Source organism: Barbatula barbatula (assembly GCF_947034865.1).
Source record: "Barbatula barbatula genome assembly, chromosome: 21".
Taxonomy (NCBI): Eukaryota; Metazoa; Chordata; class Actinopteri; order Cypriniformes; family Nemacheilidae; genus Barbatula; species Barbatula barbatula.
The window spans coordinates 2,480,813-2,501,486 of record NC_136784.1 but is presented as its reverse complement, the minus strand read 5'-3'; the positions used below and the strand labels follow the sequence as shown (position 1 = coordinate 2,501,486).

At 37.2% G+C, this 20,674-nt stretch overlaps 2 protein-coding genes across 6 annotated transcripts in view; both read right to left on the bottom strand.

Annotated features, from left to right (window-relative positions):
• Positions 1-61: 61 nt before the first annotated feature.
• stard3 (StAR related lipid transfer domain containing 3) lies at positions 62-8,058 on the bottom strand. The gene is made up of 15 exons (XM_079485482.1): positions 7,899-8,058; positions 6,514-6,765; positions 6,227-6,304; positions 5,695-5,772; positions 5,543-5,596; positions 5,265-5,382; positions 5,047-5,148; positions 4,904-4,959; positions 4,598-4,690; positions 4,444-4,506; positions 3,423-3,518; positions 3,166-3,245; positions 2,824-2,928; positions 2,648-2,741; positions 62-2,492 (listed from the first exon to the last, which is right to left on the bottom strand). Exons 1-15 carry the CDS (start codon positions 7,962-7,964, stop codon positions 2,385-2,387), a joined length of 1,443 nt encoding a protein of 480 aa, XP_079341608.1. The 5' UTR covers positions 7,965-8,058; the 3' UTR covers positions 62-2,384.
• An 883-nt stretch (positions 8,059-8,941) lies between these two features.
• Positions 8,942-20,674, bottom strand: part of cdk12 (cyclin dependent kinase 12) — a 28,857-nt gene continuing 17,124 nt past the window's right edge. Inside the window, exons 15-18 of one of the 5 annotated variants that reach the window (XM_079484730.1) lie at positions 12,805-12,888; positions 11,883-11,958; positions 10,963-11,082; positions 8,942-10,300 (exon numbers count right to left, since the gene is read on the bottom strand). In XM_079484730.1, the coding sequence (XP_079340856.1) occupies positions 10,164-10,300; positions 10,963-11,082; positions 11,883-11,958; positions 12,805-12,888 (417 nt within the window). In that variant the 3' untranslated portion in view covers positions 8,942-10,163. Of the gene's footprint in view, positions 10,301-10,631; positions 10,879-10,962; positions 11,959-12,804; positions 12,889-19,117; positions 19,269-20,674 lie in introns of those variants that run through there. The other 4 variants (XM_079484731.1, XR_013788151.1, XM_079484732.1 and 1 more) reach the window with 4 other exon arrangements.

Here is a 20,674-nt window from a genome sequence, read left to right as displayed (position 1 = left end):
TAGATTACAGACATTCATTCATCTCATTCTGCTGCACAATAAGAACGATTATTCTCAGTTTCAGTGGAAATGATAAAGCAGTAGATGCTGCTGAGCTTTTTACTTTGTTCGAAATTGCAAGTAAACAATGATTTTGTAAGAGAGTCACATAAGAATGAATAACTGTGATTTTGTAATATAAGTCTTCGACCGAACCACCGCAGCATACACATTTATAAAACATTTGGCTCTGCATGCCGTTTAAAATCATTTCGCTGGCTTACAAAGAAATTTCGTCCGAGCAAACTTTGCTCTTTTGGCGAATGCACCAAATTTCAGGCCGCCAAACTCAACACACCCATTGGTCTCATATTTGATGTTGTAAGAAAGGTAACACCATCTTCGTGATGGCCAAAGTGCTTCAGATGTGCATGAACACTTCAAAACAAAAAAGCTGATCCTGAACCAGCCTTTCACCTTATAAAGGATCCAAAAGGAGAAATCCAAGCAAATGTTACGTGTTTAATGTGTGAGACTCATATGATGGGATCATAGGCTGTGTTCTGTCACATGGCACACAACAGCCTTAGGCTGTCCGTTTAAAACACAATACTAATAATCATACGTGCGATTAAATCAGGGAGGAATTGAAAAGAAAACATGAAAATAAGATGTATTAACACAAAGCAATATAAAGAAAAAACACTCCTTCATGATAAACCGTTTCCTCACTTGACATGTTGGATAAAAGTGCCTTCACGTAGACGGGCCCAAAACATCTTTCAGACACTTAAGCCACACTTAAAATGCACGAATATACGATAGAAAACAAATGTCAAAATTTAAAACTGATCATAAAAATTTATTTGAAAGAAAGCACAAATTTTAAGGCAAAATTTACACAATTTTAAGAGACAAAGCAAAATAAAACCAAAATAAATATTGTCCTTCAAAATAAAGACAATTTCTGGTTTCTGGCCCATTTTATAATGCACTTTCATACATTTTAAGTACGGCTTAAATGTCCACAATTTTAGAGCCACTATTTATATTTGTTCTTTAGATCCCACATCAGTCTTTCGTTAGTTTAATTAAACGTTGAATCATCATTAAAACATTTTAAAAGTATAAAGTATAGCTTTACATGAGCTTCCTGAAAACAGTATAAAAAATAACACGTTCAAACAGAACTGCAACAAGTTCGTAAAAATAAAAAGTGTCGGCAAACACGTCAGTCTGTGAAATCCAAAACAGGGAGGAAAAAAAGAAAACTTCTGAACTTGTGATTTCAGTGAGGCTAGAAGTAACAAAGGCACACAAATAAACAAACAGAGCTTCGATATAAAGCTCAGAAGAAGGCCGTTTAAAAACTATTACACGAGGCAACAATAGTTACTGTAGTACGGAGTAACCAAAACATTATGTACTGTATGTTAAACCTAATAATCTGTAATACAGTTTCCCTCCATCAAAGAAACAAATATTAAAATGACTTCAAGGCATCAGTTCATGAAGGACACATGCTCATTACAAAATCTTGACAGTACTGGACGTAACGTTTGGTTACTGGTTTACGTTACTGTATGAATATGACAAATGTGAACTTATAAAGTGTCGACAGAAAGGCTCCGTGAAAACAACAAGAAAATAAAAACAAAACTGTGATAGATGATGTGCACATTTCACCCAAAAGCCTCTTTTGTTCTTTGTTGAGTCTCTGCTTTACATTATTAAAGGAGGATAATCTGACGCGATCCTTTGTTTTCTGTTACTGTGGTTATTACTCTGTGATCAAAGCCATTAACGTTAGTGGGTGAATCTCATGAAAACCTTTAGCTGTAGATCATATTCAGCTTCGAAATAAAGAATGACCCCAATATTGGACCATTATGATTATTTGCGTTGATAACTAAGCACATCACCAATTAACCGGTTGTGTAAGATTAACCCAAGACAAATAAAGGCACGATATCAGTTTATAGGTATCACCCACAGTTACTATCATAAGCATACGTTATAGATGTTTACATGAACAACTACAATGACATTATACAGCATCTATGCTAGGCAATATAAGCCAATTACAAACCATACAAACTAAAACAATATTTCTAGCATTAATGTATAAGCATGTCTGGATTAAGGCATAAGTGAAAGCAGAAGAAATCACATCATGTTTGGCTCAGAAAATGAACAAGCCTTCTCATTTCAGTCTGTTGGCTTGGGGAATGACTGTGGCTTTTAGGCACAAATTTATTTTCTCAATAGGTCCTGTATATTCCATGATCTGCAAAAGTTCGAGCGCAGTCAAACGTTCAGTCAAGTTTCTTCTCCTTGTTGCGACTGACAGAAGAGTCTATGGCACAGTGTGACGTGATGTAAGATCTAAAAATGGACGGTTCACATCACCGGTAGGTCAGTTGAACTTCATTGATACGTTGTCTGAGATGAGACATGAACTCAAACATGGTGGCGGCAAGCGACTGGTGGATGAGGTAACGTGGCAGGCGACCCTGTCAGGACAGGAGAGACGTCATTATTAAATACATCTGCATAATTTAACGTCTAGCATTGAGTAGACGTGTTTGGTAACAGAATCCCTGCTGGATTTTTTGATATCTTGTATGACGATCATCAATTGTTCGGGCAGCTTCAAACCAGCTCCTACCTTGAGATCTGTATTCAGCACCCAGATGAAGGTGCAAACGGATGGATTACTGCTGGATTTCAACACCACAAACCCGCCGGGACCGTTCTCTCCTCTGAGAGGGGACAGAATGAGAAAGGAGAAAGGTTAGCGTTTAGTTTACAAACTAAAAAACGACAAAAGAAAGTCCAGCAGACCTGACGAAGCGTCCGTGGGGCGGTTTGCTGTTGTGATTGGTTGCCATTCCTGCAGAGATGTAGCAGTCTCGCCTGCGCTCCACCCGACGCACATTTATAAAGTCCCTGAAAAAAAAGAGACACTTGAAATTAAAACGCTTCAATTTTCACGTTTATAATAAATGAATAATTATATCACTACATTAATATGCACTGAGGCAAGTATTCATGCGTTACCCATACTTTGTATAACCCCTCTGTGCAATGTTTACATTACATAAGAGCATTTAGTCTTTGAGTTTCTGCCAAACGTGGTTATTGAAAAACACACAACAGAGAGTCAAACAGTAAGCGTGCTGACACCTGGGAGACACGACACCTCCAGCAGCTCCTGCAGACACATCATATGACACCAGCGTGTTGTCATCCACCCGCTGCAGAATCTGTGGAGAGATCAATGAAGAACACAGAGGGAAAGATGAACAACCTGAACTGCTTCCTGTTTATTTTCCGCTTGCGTAGATTTTAGTTATCTCCCACATAATCGTAAATACACAACTTTGTAGACACAACTGTAGGGTTCAAGTGAAGATGTGTTGGGAAGATGTGTGTGATGATACCTGACACAAAGACACAGTTCTGTTCCACTGCACCATCTTCTCTGGCTGTAGAATGACCTCCTGATACACCAGCTCTGCTGTGCACTGCAGGAGAGCCTGAAACATGCATAACACGCGCTGAAGATGACTACACTTTAAATATTCACTTCATAAAAATCAACTACATTATAAATCGCTTTTATTCAAAACAGCTGAAATTTATACGGAAATATTGAGTTTATGTTAAATTAATTACATTTTGAACATTAGGTTATTTCAGAAATAAATATATTTTTTACATATTTACCCAATTATCATATCTACATTTTAAATAGAAATATCTGTATTTCTAAATTGATTACATTTTTAGTACATCTTAAACTTGATGTTTTTTATGAAAGTCATGAAACTATTGACTCTTATGTGCTTGTGTGGACATTTTGTCTATTTCACTTTAGGTTTGTTTTTTGTCATTTATGCTCATGCAAACTACATACATTAAGCAAAAGGTGTGCATTTTATTATAATTTAATATTTTACTCTAATTTGTTTAAATGTTTTTAAACTAGGCACACGCAATCGTTACACTTTTTTGCAGATGGACAAAAATGTCCTCATTAAAACGACAAATTTGAATCTTTATGCCATTTAAGCAGAAATCATTCATTCGACATAGAAATGTTTTAATTTTCCTGGCAAGGATTCAAAATAATTTAAAAAACAATTCTGTAAAATCGATGTTTTCGAATGTTCACTATTAACTATACGATGATGCCGTTTCCTCCATTTTAGTCTTTGGAGCAAACGTTTACTTTTCGGTTTTTCTGCTTCTGCTGTAACTACTGGTTTAAATGGCAGCATTCAATTTTTTAATGACTTAAAATAAAAACAAAATGTATATCTAAGCTTGGTTCTGTCTTTTTAAAATAACTTATAAAGCACTTTTCTCGTGTCATTTGTTGTTAAATGTACGGATACAAATACAATGAAGTCTTTAAAAAGGATTTGATCTTTTTGTGGATACAACAAAAAGTGACTATACCTTTAAAATAAATGTCTTCCCATGGAAGGGGATTTCCAGTGTATATACTGCATCTCCTTGGTCCTGTGAACAACACGTACTTATGTTACAGCTAAAACAATACCATAACCATAACCCCAACCCACAAACCCTGCATGCATGGACATGTACGTACACTACTCTTCTCATACTTCCAGTTTTCCTCTTGTGTCAGTATCTGTTCCACCACTGCCATGGCCTCTCGTCCCTGTCTTACAAACTCTTTCTCCTGAAATGAACACATGTACACTCTTTACATCATAAAGCGAACAAGTTAAAGATTAAAATATACTAAACAAAGTCTGTGCAACAAAGCGTTTGAACATCTGTGCCGACTGCACGCTCAAATCACAGCGTCAGATCGGATTGGCTGGCTGTGCATGTGTGACAGATGTGTATCAGTCTGAAACTAAGGAATGAAAATTAAAACAACTATTAATACTTGTTCTGTTACTGCTTTCCTGCCAAGACCCTCTTCATCAAGGTCTTCCTCAGATCCTGCAAATCAATTATTCAATATTAATATTATTATGGGTTCATAACAAGAAGGAGAAGAAGAATCAATTGTGCCGTGAGTGGCGTTACCTGCCAGGGACTCAGGTGGGGAATAAAACTGTCCGTCAGAGACAGCCGTGGGGAAGATCATAGGAGCTCGCTCGCATGCAGCGCTAACCGCTGCCAGATACGCTGCAGGACAATAACAAACAGCATATGAATAAACAGCTATATTACAAGGATGTTCACCCTTTTTTAAAACAAGGAACTTCACAAAAATATCTGAAATAAGCCCCCCGCGTCCTCACCTCTCTCGTCCTCTGCTTCCTGTATGAGCACTTTGAAATCCAGGAACCAGGTTTCCAACCATGCCACCACAAAAGAGGTGATCGGAAGAACGTAGCCAAAGGCATTCTGATTAAACAACTGAAAGAAGCAGATAGAACCGATCACTTCCCCATCGTATTTATATGACTACAACACGAGGAACAGTCGAGGTTAAGAGGACTTCAGAGATTCCGCTGAGGGACAAAGACTCGTTTCAATTCATTTAGATGGGCTAGCAAAGCAACGTGAAAAAACTCACATCAGACAAGATGACTTTAGCGATCAGGAAGGCGCTGGTCACCAGGGTAGTGATCTGATAAAACACGGTGACACAAAACTGGTCATGATATTTGAGTTGCACAACAAGAGCGAACATCATTCTGCAAAATGTGACGTAGTGGCTTCTCTTACCGCAATGACCCACCAGTGTCTCAGACGAAACGCGGCGTAACCGAGCTGCAAACATAGAAACCTGAACAGAGCTAAAACCTGAGCGACAGACAGACACAGAGAAAAAGAAAGGGAGGAATGGTGAAGAAACAACGCCAATGGCAATTCTTAAAAATTGTGGAAGACTCTTGACTTAAATGATGATATCACTTGTTTTGAAAGGGTCTGACGTTAGCTGTGTGACTCCAAAAAACTAACTTCAAGACCGCCGCATATCTGTATAAAAATCGATTTGCTTCGTACTTTTATTGAAGTGTGAAGTCTTTGTTTACACATTCTCTGCAATATTTATATCAGTCATGCTCATTTAGATACAAATGTATAGTGTAACGCAATGTAAGGATACAAGTGTCATAAACGTAATCAACCTCAAGAACATTTTCTAAGACTTGTTTACAAGTTCACACTTGATAGCAAGTATACAAACAGAAAGTCTGTGCAGCTCAGGGTTTGTAGGTGTGATTGTAATGTGAACAGCTAGCAACATACTTACAAAGATATCAAAAAAAGACGACTTGAAGTTATATTCAATGACCTCAATCTCAAGACTGGTCCATATACTCTTATTGATCTGAGAGAGAGAGAGAGAGAGAGAGAGAGAGAGAGAGAGATTCATTACAAAAGGGTGTGTTCACATTATCTCCATCAGAGGAAGTGAAACAGACACGTCTACGAGAAAGTATGAAAATATCTCCCCAAAGCAAAGATGCACATATTAAAAAAGGAACTCAAAAGCGCGTCAAAGAAACGACACTCTCAGAAGACCATCTAAAATCGTACGTTTAATTCGATGATCCAGAGCATGGAGATGAAAAGCAGATCGAACGTAACAAAGAGGCAGAAGGTCCTGCGCACATCAGAGAAGGCTTTCCTCTCTCCTGGGGGCAGCGGGGGGTAATAAGGCGAGGGCAGAGACAGAGACGCCTGGGAATATGACGCGTTGAGGGAAGCGATGGCCGGGAGACTTCCCCCCAACTCGCTGTAGTTCGCGCCGCTCGGCATACCTGCAAACATACCGCGGAGGCACAGCACCTGAACAGAGAAAAGATACCACAACATCTTAAGAAAGATACCATTATTCACCCAATAAGAGCCGAGTGATCAAGGGAACGGGTCGGAGACGTGATCTGATCAAGCGGCCTTTGAGAACAGATCACAATCATGTCTGGAGCCGTGGGCCATGTAACTTCAACAGATCGGATGCTATACGTACATTGATTTGAATGCCTTGCCAAACATATAGTGATGTAATCTTACGTTGCCGGAGCTCAGATGGCATAGCGGTGCAAAGGTTGTGGAATTGAATCGATTATCAGGGGAAAACTCAATACTGTACTGTACTTCGAAAGCTCTGGAAGTTGTTTAGGATAAAAGCATCTGCCAAATATAACGCAACATATTAAACTAATTCAAAAACAGACGAGATTTTACCAAAATGGCAAGAATGGTGACTTTGATACATCAGTTAGAATGCAAGAATTACAAACACATCACCTTACACCATATACATATTTTTATAGCAACACTTTATGAAAACACACATTTTTGCAGATATAAAAGTATAATAACAATGATGTCAACAGACATCAATAAAACAAGGCGGCGTTTACATTTCACCTATTCTTTCTCCCATAATCCCTATTTATTATGAAACCAAGCATAATAATCAAACGCACGTGTTGTTTGTTTATTTATTTCATGTCAGATCTGTCTCGTCCATAGAAAATAAGTATTCTTATTACTAATAAATATTGATATTTTATAATCATATGAAATAAACGAGCCAGAGAACTAACAGATAACATTCAGCCAATGGTTGTTGATTCTGCAGTCAACATGAATTCAATTCCTCATGTGTACACGAGCTTCAAATGCGCAGACGGCCAAATAAAAGCGTATAACAGCACAACAAAGCCATTAAACAACCATAATCTAACTGTTATTTTATATTCACAACACTCGGAACTTATAATCATCAGCGTTGTATTGACACTTCTGCGTCTGGATATTACACCAATAACAAACTTGTACTTTAAACACATGACGGACACTAAATTATACGCGTTATATCTGAGGAGTAACATTGAAACAAATGTACGTGTTCAGAAAAAACAATATAACCGCCGAGAATAAACAATCCAAATTAAAACGAAGGCGAGACTCACCAGAATCAGCGCATCGTTCATCCACTCTTCCGCGTCTACACAACCGGAAGTGGGGTCACGCCACATCCGCCAGCTGACCGGAGCGCGTCACTTGACTCGGGATAGACGCAAACGAACCGTATGTAAAGTTGGTGAAAAACACGTTTATATCCATAAATGCAAACATGGCAAGAGTAAACCTTACAAAATAAATACAAATTGAGAGACAAATCTATTAAACATACGCTATGAGATGTATTTGTGTTTTTCCCGGGTTACTTCACTTTGACTGTGTGTTTTGTCAATTTTGTTTAGAAAGGCAGCTCACAAATTGAAAGACATACAATAAAATAAAATAAACAGTATAACATTACATTTGATTTATTTTGACTTCTGTTTTATAGGCTTTTCCAATGTGAAGTCTCTTGAATATATAATGTTTACAAAGATCAAGATCAAGATATTTGGGTCACGCCGACTCCTCACAAATGTTAAATTGCTGTCCATAATCTTGCCTAATATTTGTGTTATTTTGGATTTTGTAAGTGATATTGCATCAATGTCACATGCATATAAGAAGCACTGACGTTTACACCTTTTTATGACTGTCAAAAGGGAAATGATGTTCTTTTTTTCACACACAGAAGGAACAAACCATAAACCTTGTATTTGTTATTGTCATCTCTTATCTAATCTAAATTTCCCACTTTGAGTGTCACAACAGTAGCTGCCGAATAAAGCATCAATAAAAGCAGATTTCACTTCCTCTGTCTTCTACAGTTCCTATAACAGAAGCATTGTTTCACCCTATAACTAAATGTATTGCCTGAGATGGCAATCCGTTAACCACAACAGCAAACATGTAAAACCACATGTGCTCTGTGACTTTATACAGATGGTTTTCTTAAGTAAGGTCTGTATTCTTTCAAGTGTTTGGAAAAATACTAGCATGATGTATAAGTGTGTGAAGGGTTACAAAACTGAATAGAGCTTCACATTCACATTTATTCACTATTTTGGATCCAAGAATACATCCAAAATATGATTGAAGAGACGCTTAAGTTCAGTGCAAATATATTTATTTATACAGAAAGTATAATTCTCATGAACACATTTACTTAGTTCATTCAAAATCAATATGTACTACAGCACGAGTTATGGACTGTTATATGTGCATACATATATAAATGTTATTCATCAGAAAGCAGTACAATTTCTTTAAAAAGCAACACGTGACTAAGTTTTAAATAGTGGATTTTGTCTTTTTAAGTATTCCATATCACTTTAAATCTTCATTATCAATTAAAATAATTACACATTCCCTGCAAATTCAGACAGAAAAAATGTAGTTACCCATTCTCTCAGTTAAACCCAAGTTATACAGTTATCGTATTGATTTCCATTTATTGTATTATTGTCATTTACATTTCCATAACTGACTGAAAGTATGAATCCTGAGTCAAGCACCGAATTAGTTTGTTTTCAGTTAAATTGAACTATTGCCATAATAAAATACCAAAAGATGAAAACTCGCATGCAAGTATGATTTTATCATCATGCCAGAGACAAACTGCACGTGGATTTTAAGACTATTTTATTGCTGAATATAAACAATAAGACTCAGATTTAAGATCATTCAGTATAACAGCTCTCTATGCACTAGATGGCAGTGTAAGCCCACAAACAAAATGAAAAACATTGCCACACACAAGACATCTGACCTCATTTTTAGTGAAGACGTTTTAATGCTTTCTGTACTAAAGTAGGACTATGTTTTAGTCCCAAACTTGGTGACATTAGATTGAAATCCAGACATTATTTAGAGAATTTATGGTACTTTAAAATAATGAGAATGAGTTAAATGGGTTTATTTTTTACTACAATTTTAAAGGCAATTAAGCTCTCACATGTTTAGTTCAGATATGTACACACGCACGCACGCAGTCGCACACACACACACACGCACACACACTCTCGGGCTCACGCACGCACACACACACACAGGGAATGTGCCATTATACTTGATATATGACCACTGACACGTCTCTAAAAGTTCTGGAGAGGGAAACACTTTACATAATTCACTCAGCCTCATACAAGAATGATATTATAATATATCATTCCTGAAAGCAACTAATCTGTGGCCATTTAAGAATGTTTTCAGTCTTTTTCTCTAGAATCAAAATAAACAGCAATGAAACGACTGATAACAAACGACCAATGATGTTGAATCCCGAACGAACATCTGCATTATTCAAAATCCTAAAAGATTGGAAACGTTCATCCTCAGTCCACATGTGTGCTGTCTTTATCTGTCATATCATCTGCTTCTTCCTCAATCTCCTCTTCATCAGTCGCTGCCGTGACTACTGCCCTTCTGAAGCCTGACTGGTTCTCTGTCACGTCCGCTTGCTCTTTTGAACCTTAAAGAGGAACATTTCCCTTAAGTAAATGCGAAAATAATATAAAAACGAAGTGATTGGATGACATGTAGAACGGATGCGAACTGTAAATGTTATGAACAGTAATATTTTGGCCTATATAGATCTGGATTAGCTGGGAATATTTCAGTACTCAGATGGAAATTTTGTTTTATGATGACCAAAAACTAAATGACAGTTTCTAGATGGTTAAGATTTCATTTAACAAACGTGACATTTTATTGAGCGATAATCTCGGGATGATACCCATGGAGTGGATTTCTAAGAGCATGTTTTATCTTCAAAGGCAAAAAACTCACCATTTCACTCATTTATGTCAAACAATGCAATTTAATAAATTATACGAGAATACATAAACATTTCTTACTTATAAACTCTTGTATAACACAAAGAAACAAATTGTGAAAACAGAGTAAATATACTGCAGTGTTTTTGGATATCTGCCCTGGGAAGAAAAGGATGTCCTTTGTCACAAATACAGATTGTATTCTGGACTCATATTTGTGGAATGTTAAAAAACAAGTGACGTCACGGAGCAAATTCCCAATAACCCTGTAAGTCTGTATTTAAACACAAATATAAACACTGTGAGTTATATTAAAATGTTGTTTGCCTTATAAAACATGCATCCTCGTTCAAATTACCCGCTGTGCAGGATGAATTTAGCTCCTCCCTCTCTGTCAGATTAGGCTCCTCCCCCTCCTCTTCTACATAAGGACACACACCTAATTTCAGCATCTGAGCTTCAGCCATCTCCCGGACGGCTATAAACACACAACCACATGTGCAAACACGGAGAATACGCACAAAACATCAAAGCACAAGGGGATAAAACCACAAACACAAACACACACATAGGTAGAGGTAAAGGTTTGGGTTGTTTAAAGGGACACTTCACCCAAAGATTTTAATTCTGTCATCATTTACTCACCTTCGACTTGTTCCAAATCTGTATAAATGTCTTTGTTCTGATGAACACAGAGGAAGGTATTTGGATGAAGGCTTATAGACATTTATTCAGACAACTCAGAGGTGAGTAAATGATGAGACAATTTTCATTTTCATCCCGTTATTTCTAAACAAAACCTTTGTACTGTGCCAGCCTTGTTTTGTACCATACAGTCCATCTAAACACAACATGAGACTACGCCTGGATAGTTTTCTTTTGACCGTTCAACTCATTATTAATACAACATGTGTGCGAATGTGTATATATTTGAGCATCACATGCATGTTGACATGATCTAGTGATCTAGATTTTCCTCAGTGGGTCAGAATTGTAGCGCATCAGTCTAATGGACACATCTGATGGACGTCTGTCCTCTAAAATCTGTGTGTGTGTGTGTTTGCAGCTGTATGCGATCTGCTGTAATCCAGGATAATCCAAAGCGGCACAGACTCACACCCGTCACAGCTGTCACCATTTCTAATCTTACACGCACACACAGTGTGTGTACAACGAAAAAAAAATGATTTGTTTTGAAACCCACGGTTGGCACAGTACGGGAAAATCCAAGGAAAATGACTTTACGCACAGAACATAAATCACAAATGATGCCGTTACCTTTTAATGATGGTGGCTGGTAGATATTTGGGTTGATTCGTTTTGGTTTGAGGATGCCGTTTTCCCCTACAACCCACTGAAGACAGTTTAAGAATTAAAGTATTTTATTAAACACACACTCACACACACACAGAGAATTTAAAAAAACAAGTTCATATGATGCTGTTATATTTACACAAACAACAATAATATCTAGAGATGGTCGCTATAATGGATTATTTAGAGCGATATCTGCTGATGCAGATTCTGAAGATTAAATTCATATTTCTAAACTTTCAGAATCTTATTAATTCATATAATTACTAATAACATTGAACATCAAGCTGGTGATAATACTTAACATTTTCTATATACAGAGCACAAATTCATTTCACTTTCCTGTCCTCTTTTGATTGACAGGATATATCCGAAAGCCAATAAAGTGTGAAAAATTGCTTTTATTGAGCAATACCGATTATTTGCCGTTTGGTGCGTCCCGAATAATGCCGTATTAGAAATGTGTTTGTTATAGACATCATCAATGGAAAACAAATGGTTATGGAGGGTTCACACCAAAAAGAAATCAAGCGGTTTGCGCAAGTAAACGACATACAAAGTCAACGCAAAGACGCGAATAGATGCGAATGACACAAACCAGGCAACACGATTGCACGTCAATCTCCTCCTCCGCACAAGTTGAAAATATTTGTTAGCTCGCGTCACTCACAGGAAAATAACCAACTTTTCCTGCGAGTACTAAAGATTGGTTTTCCGTGTTTGTCTCTGTATGCCACTGCAGCCGTTTTTGTAAAAAAATCTTACATTTGGTTACAGCAAAATATAACACCGAAAAGTGATGTTCTGTTCACTTAGCCTGTGTTTTGAAATTGTATTGTCATGCGTTCGTATTATGAATGCAGTTTAACCTCCAGAACTGTGGTACCTGATGGCTTGAGATGTCATCCTCAGGTGACGCTTGGTCCGCTACTTGGAACAGTGTGGCAGGTGTGGGTCTTCGCCGTCGAATCTGAGAGTCGAGCACAATGGAAATGTGATGAAAATAAAGAATTGAACGAGAGGACACAACATCTAAGAGAACATAATGAGGTCTTCCGCCCCGTAAATATAAGCTCATTTTTTATTCATTTATGTATACGTCGTCTGAAAGCTGAATGAATATGGTTTCCATTATGGTTTGTTAGAATAGAAATATATTTGTTAGATGAACCTGAAAGCAGAAACTCTACGCTTAACATCGATATCAGACTTGAGTGGGTCATTCACCAGCGAGTGAAGTTTGTAGGCATGTTTCTATCCATTTTTGTTCATGATTTTGCTGCATCCTTCCACTCACAAAAATAAAGTTTTGCTATATTTAAATATATGCTAGTTATGACTGCTTTTGTGGTCCAGGGTCACATATGTGGTTAAAAAAACATTTTCAATCAAAGATAATTGTCAGGTTTGATTTCGAGGCGACTTTAAAGATTAAGTGTAATTTCTATCCCAGACCTCCAATAAAAACTTGTTTTCTAAGTTCTGGGTCAAAATCTTTTATCGAAATGCATCACATTTCGAATTCGGATGGAATCATGACCACACACACACACAGAAAGGCTTTTGTATACAAAGTCTCTATACATAAAACTTTCAATTAAAACGTTCATATCTTGTTACGGCAGAGGATGAGCAAAAGTACAACTTTAAACTCTCCATAACACCATCCGGGTGTTCTTTGATCTAGCGCTATAGTCTTCTAAGTACACAGTGTTTCAGGACAAAACTAAATGAAAGTTCAACGGCAAATCCTGAAGGAATGATTTCTGTGTGTTTCTGCCTCAGGGCTTTACGCTGTAAATGATTTGTGCAGGTGTGGCAGGCATATAACAGAACCTCTGGAATATGTGTCCGTCTCAACAAAACATGTTGTACGATCGACAAACATTCGCATTTTGTGCCTTTTTCACTCTTGGTCCTGTTCGGCTGTCAGCATTGAAAAAGAACACAAACAAATCCAAACTAAAATGCATGTGTCGTGGCTTCAGTGCTTTATCGGCACAGTGTTATCAGTATAGGCAATTATTGTATGGTTTTATTTTTATACTTTGTTATATAACATTTCATTATTGTAATTTTCTAAAAATATTTCTTCATTTATATATTTTATTGTTGTAATTTTGTAAAAATTGTAGCTCAGTGGTAAGAGCGTGGCTCTAACAACGCCAATGTCGCGGGTTGGATCCAAGGGTATTGCATATATATATATATATATAGGATAATGCTATATAAGTCGCTTTTGGATAAAATCGTCTTCCAAATGCGTGAAATGTAAATGTTAATGATCTTTTGCAAAAACAAAAAGTCTTGAATGTTTGCTTGTTGAACGCACATTGAATGTTTATTGATGCTCCTTCACTGGCATTTAGCAGAAAGTCCTGCATCCCTGATGTACGTTCAATTCCAATCTTACGAGTAAAATTTATATTTGCGTTTTACACAGTTTAACATTTAATGCATCACAGACTGCCTTCCTAAGATCATGGTTTGTAGAGACATTTTAAGAAAGAGATAGCAAGTGGTGAGCTAAGATCCTGCTTCCATATACAGAATTATTATGTCAAATTATTAGAAATATATCGTCTTTAATGAATTATTCTCGTAAATTTCAAATTTATCTTAAATTAAATTTTCTTCTGGACATCATATTCTTTGAATATTTTAACATTGGTGTATATATATATATATATATATATATATATATATATATATGTATGTATATTTAATCACGGTAAACTATGGTGTAAAATTACAGCACCTTTCATTTCTATTTACCCACAAACACACGCCACACCAAAGGTCACCTTGTGACGTCAATGACCGGGATTGTTTGTGTGTATAGATAGCCGGCTGACTGTAAAACCAGAGAGTAATACAACTTTTCAGACAGCGCTTTATCAGTTGTGTCTCAAAATATAGGGAATACTTTCGCAGATTTCCAGAAGCGTATGACGTTTGTGTTGTTCAATGACAGTTAAACTCTGCTCAGATTAGATAAAACCGCTATCATCACATTTCCGACGACACAACCTGTTTTTTTATGTAATCTGCTGTGAGGAAAAATTATTTCAAACTACTAAATATAGTCATCATGACTGCTTTCATATTTTAAATGATGAAAAAGACAATAAAACTAGGAATAACATATTTAAGTATGAGAATTATCAGGTAAGAACAATCCCAAAGCATCATGGGATACACAGTATTGAAGAAGCTACTGTATGTTCTCACCAGCTAATAACTATATGTTTCTTGTCTGCTCACACATCCACTTCCGCACAATCTGAATAAGGACATTCCATACATAGACATCTATTGTTTATATACACATTGACCCTTATAGAAAACTGTTTCAAATTTTTACAATGTTGAAAAAACTTTTCCCCAAAATATAGAAATATAGTGAAGTGGGCAGACGGACAGATAAACAAATCTCACTTGATTATTAGCCTTAGCAAAGAATCCTTATAGATATTTTCTACTCGCACACAATAATATACATACATACATACATACATACATACACATATAATATATAGTTGACAATAAACCGTGAAAGTGTCCTTTGGCACACAAAAACATTAAGAAAACAAACTCTTAATAATTAGGGCTGTCAAAAGAATCCAGAATAAAAGTTTGTGTTTACATAATATATGTCTGTGTAATGTGCATATAAATAAAAAAATATTAAGTAAATATTTAAATATATTCATTTAAACTTACAAATATAAAAAATATACATACAAGTTTATTATTATATTTTTAATACGAATAATATGTTTATATGTATGCATGTATGTGTATGTTTTTATAAATGTGACATTAATATTAAAACTTTTATTCTCGATGCAATTAATCGTTTGACAGCTCCATCATTAATAAAGTATTTTATATTATGAATATTCATAATTCTCTCTCTCTCTCTCTCTCTCTCTCTCTCTGCACAAAATAATCGGATGCTTTCATCCAAAGTGACTACGAGGACGAACTCACTGAAGCAACCCGATGTTAAGGTCAAACTGTCGACAGTTTAAGATTCTTGTTCGAAATAAAAAAAGCAATTTTTCCCCCTGAGCTTTAACTACATCACACCACTCCAGCAAACAATCTGTGAGCACATTTCAGGTCAAAGGTCAAGAGACAGCGATCAATACCTCCTCCTGCATGCACGTTACACTGCGGTCGCAGTGCATTCACGATAGCTACCGTACGGCTGTCTTCACATGCTATCCTGCCCACCCCATCTGTATCTTACGCTCATCATATACAATCCATCCCATGATGCAATGTTGGATGGCGCACATCATCGCTGTACTTCAATGCAGAGGATTAAAGAAAAGCTCGTCTTTAGTCCTCCATAGCATAATGAAATCAACAACATTTCACCTTTGGAGAGATTAAAACAAGAGAAATGGAAACCGCACCGGCCTTGCTTCTCGTCTCTCACACACAGCTATCATTTCAGAAGACAATCTAGATAAGACGTCTCATAGTATTCTCGTCAGTCAGGCAAACTTCATTAAAGAAGATTATGTAGTTAAAACTCCATGGATGAAAGATAGGCGGACACATTTAAGGGACGCTTGACAGGGTTTGCGTGCCACTTCTTAATCTAATATGTTCGGCGAAATCAGGGCGGTTTCTTCACAGTCCTCGTTTTTAGATTTGCCTTTGAACCTTGTTTTAAAGTCTGCTTCTGTAAAGGTGAACTCATGCATATACAGTTAATGGAGGGGAAAGTAAAGACAAAGTATGGAAGGCTGCTCCGTTCTTTTATAAATCATGTTCAGTTATGTATAAATGTTTATTTATCAGTGTACAAAACTACGTGGAATACACGTGACGCTGCAGTGCCCTCTATACAGCAGCACAGTTTAACTTTAGACATCCCAGAGGGCATAAAACAGCAAGGGATGACAATCAGCCTAGATTTGGATTTAATAATGAGGCTGAAATAAATGAACCCGTTACACAAACTGTACACGTTTCGGATAAATGGAAAAGAAAAGGAAAACCAGTTAAAAGTAATGCAAGTTAGTGTAAAAACAAATGTTGGGTTGTAGGTTACTTCTGTTTTTATTATGGTCCAAAGGTTTATAAACCAATGTAAAAATACGTTAACTCCATCACAATCTCTGTTTGCAGGTTACTTTACGCACTTGTTCTTTATTCCTATTTGTCGTGGGTTGACGGCAAACTGACGTAACCTAGAAATACAGCAGTGTACAAAACGAAAGAGACCACTATGAAGTAAAATGATCATGTTTGTTTCATTCTGTGAGTTAATGACAAAATTCTTTCAAAATTCCTATTGAAAATATTATTTTGTATTTGCATTATGTGGAGAAAACAACACAATACTTCTCGGTTCAATCAGGATCAATTCAGAAATGTATATATAATGGAAAATGGCTGATTTTAACAACTCGCGTGCGTCTTTTCGTTCTCTCGGTCTTTCACATTGAATGACTTTGTCATTCCTGAAGTTTGCTTTTGTTGAAATTCAACAGACACTGAACTGAAACGAACACAATACATGCAGAAAATGCTGATTTAACACAAAACTGGAGGGCGCTCTTAATACTTTTTTCCACAGCTGCAAGTTTCCAAAACTAAAGGAACGTTGTTGACATTGAGATCAGATTTCTTAAGACACAAGACAACTGTGAAGCATTCTCAGATCGTGATGTTGATCATAACATGTGCAGATCACGCCAGCTCGAACGCTCTTGTCATTTAAGCAACAGGTCAACATGCCATCATAATGTCACGTTTTGACTTTTAAAGTAAATTGGAAAAGCACCAATTTAGGTTTCCTCATGCTTTTGGAGTCCATGGATGATCATGTTTGATGGAACAGTTCGCCCACAAACTTAAAATCGGTCTTCATTTGTTCTGATGAACACAGAGACAGATATTTGGAAGAATGCTTGTAAGCAAACGGCTTTTTAACCACCATTCACTACCACAGCAGGAAAAATGACTTTATAAATGTTTTTGTTATGTTGAACACAAAAGAAGATATTTTGAAGAATGTAGGAAAGCAAACGGTTCTGAGGCACTTTTGACTACAATTGTAGTTTTTCCTACTATGGTAGTGAATGTTGGCCAAGAACTATTTGGTTGCAAGCATTCTCCAAATATCCTTATCTTTTTCTTTATCAGAACAAACTAATATATCTATACCGAAACAACTAGAGGATGTGTAAACAATGACAGAATGTTCATTCTTGGGTGAACTGTCCCTTTAATCTCTGCCAATCGGCAACATCGATGCGATTGATTGCGACGCTAACCAACACCAAACATTCTAGAATTAAGCAATAACTTCCTCTCAGCACAGGAAGTGGGATGAAATGAGCCTAAAAGAACCAATCAGACATATAAACATGTTTATGTCAACGTCACAGCAGAATCTAGTTTTCTCCTCCAGGCACCTTTTTATAACTCTCGTCTCCTGAGAACGACTCGCTGGCCCATCTCTGCAACTCCTCGACCCACTTTGATACGACTAAAATTACAACACAGACAGGACGGAGAACTAGTGCATGATGACAGACACCAGAAACATTCACAGTCACCGCTTCACTTCATCTCAAGAATCCAATGACGAACCAATACTTGGAAACATCTGGAAGGGAAGTCATCACCGTGTTATTTACTGCGTACACCGTGAAGCTATAAAAGCAGGTCCTGGTATCCAGAACATCCAGAAAGAACTCGACATGCTCGAGTGCAGGTCACACGCTGACAGATTAATGGCTTTTAAACCTGCGCTCTCTCTCCGTTTGAGTTTAGGTAAATAAGTAATTCAGCAAAAGTACATCCACCCGAAAGATCTCTTATGAAATTATATTGGTGCCAAAATCATGACATTTTCACAATGTGGACACTGACAAAAATGCTTTATACACACACACACACACACACACACACGCGTAAAGTTATAGTGATTTCATGTCAGAACAACCATTCAGTGTCAACGCGTCGGAGCAAGTGACTCTCACCATCTCGACCTGCCGAGGGTCCAGCTGGGTCGGTTCCGTGGCTGGGACGGCAAACTGGATTTTCCTTTTTTCTTTGGGTTCCACGGGGCCCACAGAAGGACTCGAGGGTTCCATAATCTGCTGTTGTCTTCTGTCAGTGTCACAAATATCCTTTGAATCAACCCTGTCTCAACATATAAAAATCACACACACACGCAGTGTCCTCCAAACTCTCCTTGTTATTTCTCTCCTTTCCTCAAGTCTCTCAGATGTGCCGGTGTTTTTTCTCTTATCAGCCTGACCTCTGGATTTGTCTCTCTCACTGGCTGCGTTAAGAGTCGGCGCGGGACGTCCTTATATCAGCCTGGGGGCGGGAGAGAGGCGGGGCTTAGAGACACAACTTGTGGGCTTTTTGGGGGCTGTGCTGACGGTGATTTCTAATCAGAAAAAAAAGATAATCTCATCCAGCTGGCTGAGCCCCTTTTGGCCTCTATTTGCGAATAAGGATTATTAGAGAGATGGAGAAATGTATATAGAGAGGGCAATGATCATTTATGCTGGAAACCGATTTCAACGCTTCAGTGTTTGGATGTTTGTGAAATAATATGTATAGTAAAACTGATAATCTGTGGTTCCTAGAAAGACCTTTAGATAACAAAGCCCTTAATTATGATCTATGAAGAGTTCATTTGCAAACACAGACATACATCATATCCAAAGTTATATCCATCAAACTGCGGTTGGGTTGTTTTGACCAAGTAGTAATAACAAACAATTACGGCTAAATAACACAATAAAACACTGTAACATGATGACGTCATAAAAGACATGACTTTTCGACATTTTGCCTGGTGTTAAGAACGTATGAAGTTCACACAGGTGTGTGAACAGAAGAACCACAGGTGCGGTTCATCACATTAACAATAGACATCCAGAAAATGTCCAAACACATTTGGTCTTCCTCTGATCCGCCAGGATATTAGTTAAGCTTAGTTTGTTTTGGTTCAATGTTTTGCTTGTGCTACATATAGTTTAAATATGCGCCTATTTTTGTCTTTGTAATGGCATTCATACATCTTAAGGTTCCCTTACGTATCAACTACTTTGAGGAGATATCTGCTTTGTAAATATTACGATCAACAGGCAAATATAGAGGCACAGATGCGACTCGACTGTATCTGCAAGCTTTCGTTGCAAAATAACAAAAGCCTTTGTAACACATGGCCAAAAGTTACACAAACTGCTAGAAAAAACTGTAAATGTCTGTAGTAACTGTAAAAGGCTCACTAGCGCCACTTGCTGGTCAAATGTGGGGAGCAAAGGCAAAAGAATACATTGGTATGACAATTCACAAATATTTAAATAAACATCGGAAGGTAAGGCCTACAATAAAACCAACATTTAGTGAATAAAGAAACTAAGAACACATATCACCATCAACGATTGAGCAAAATAACGTTTGGTTGTCAATGGCACTACACTTCATCTAGAAGATGTAGTACTTCAAACCTTTCTGCTTGTAAAGTGCTCGGTGTTATCCGTCAAAGTTTTGGATTCAGAGCACCGAAAACAGCAACTGAACTATTTTCGACCCGTTAGGATCATCGTGAGGTCAAAGGTCTTTCAGTGCATGTTTGTGCACATCATTGTAGCTTTTCAGACAGCTGCAATTATGACAAATGATGTAAACAAGGTCTATATTTGCTATTGAAACCCATTGAATGCTATCTAGTATATGCATAATAATCATATCCAGACTTTTACACGTAT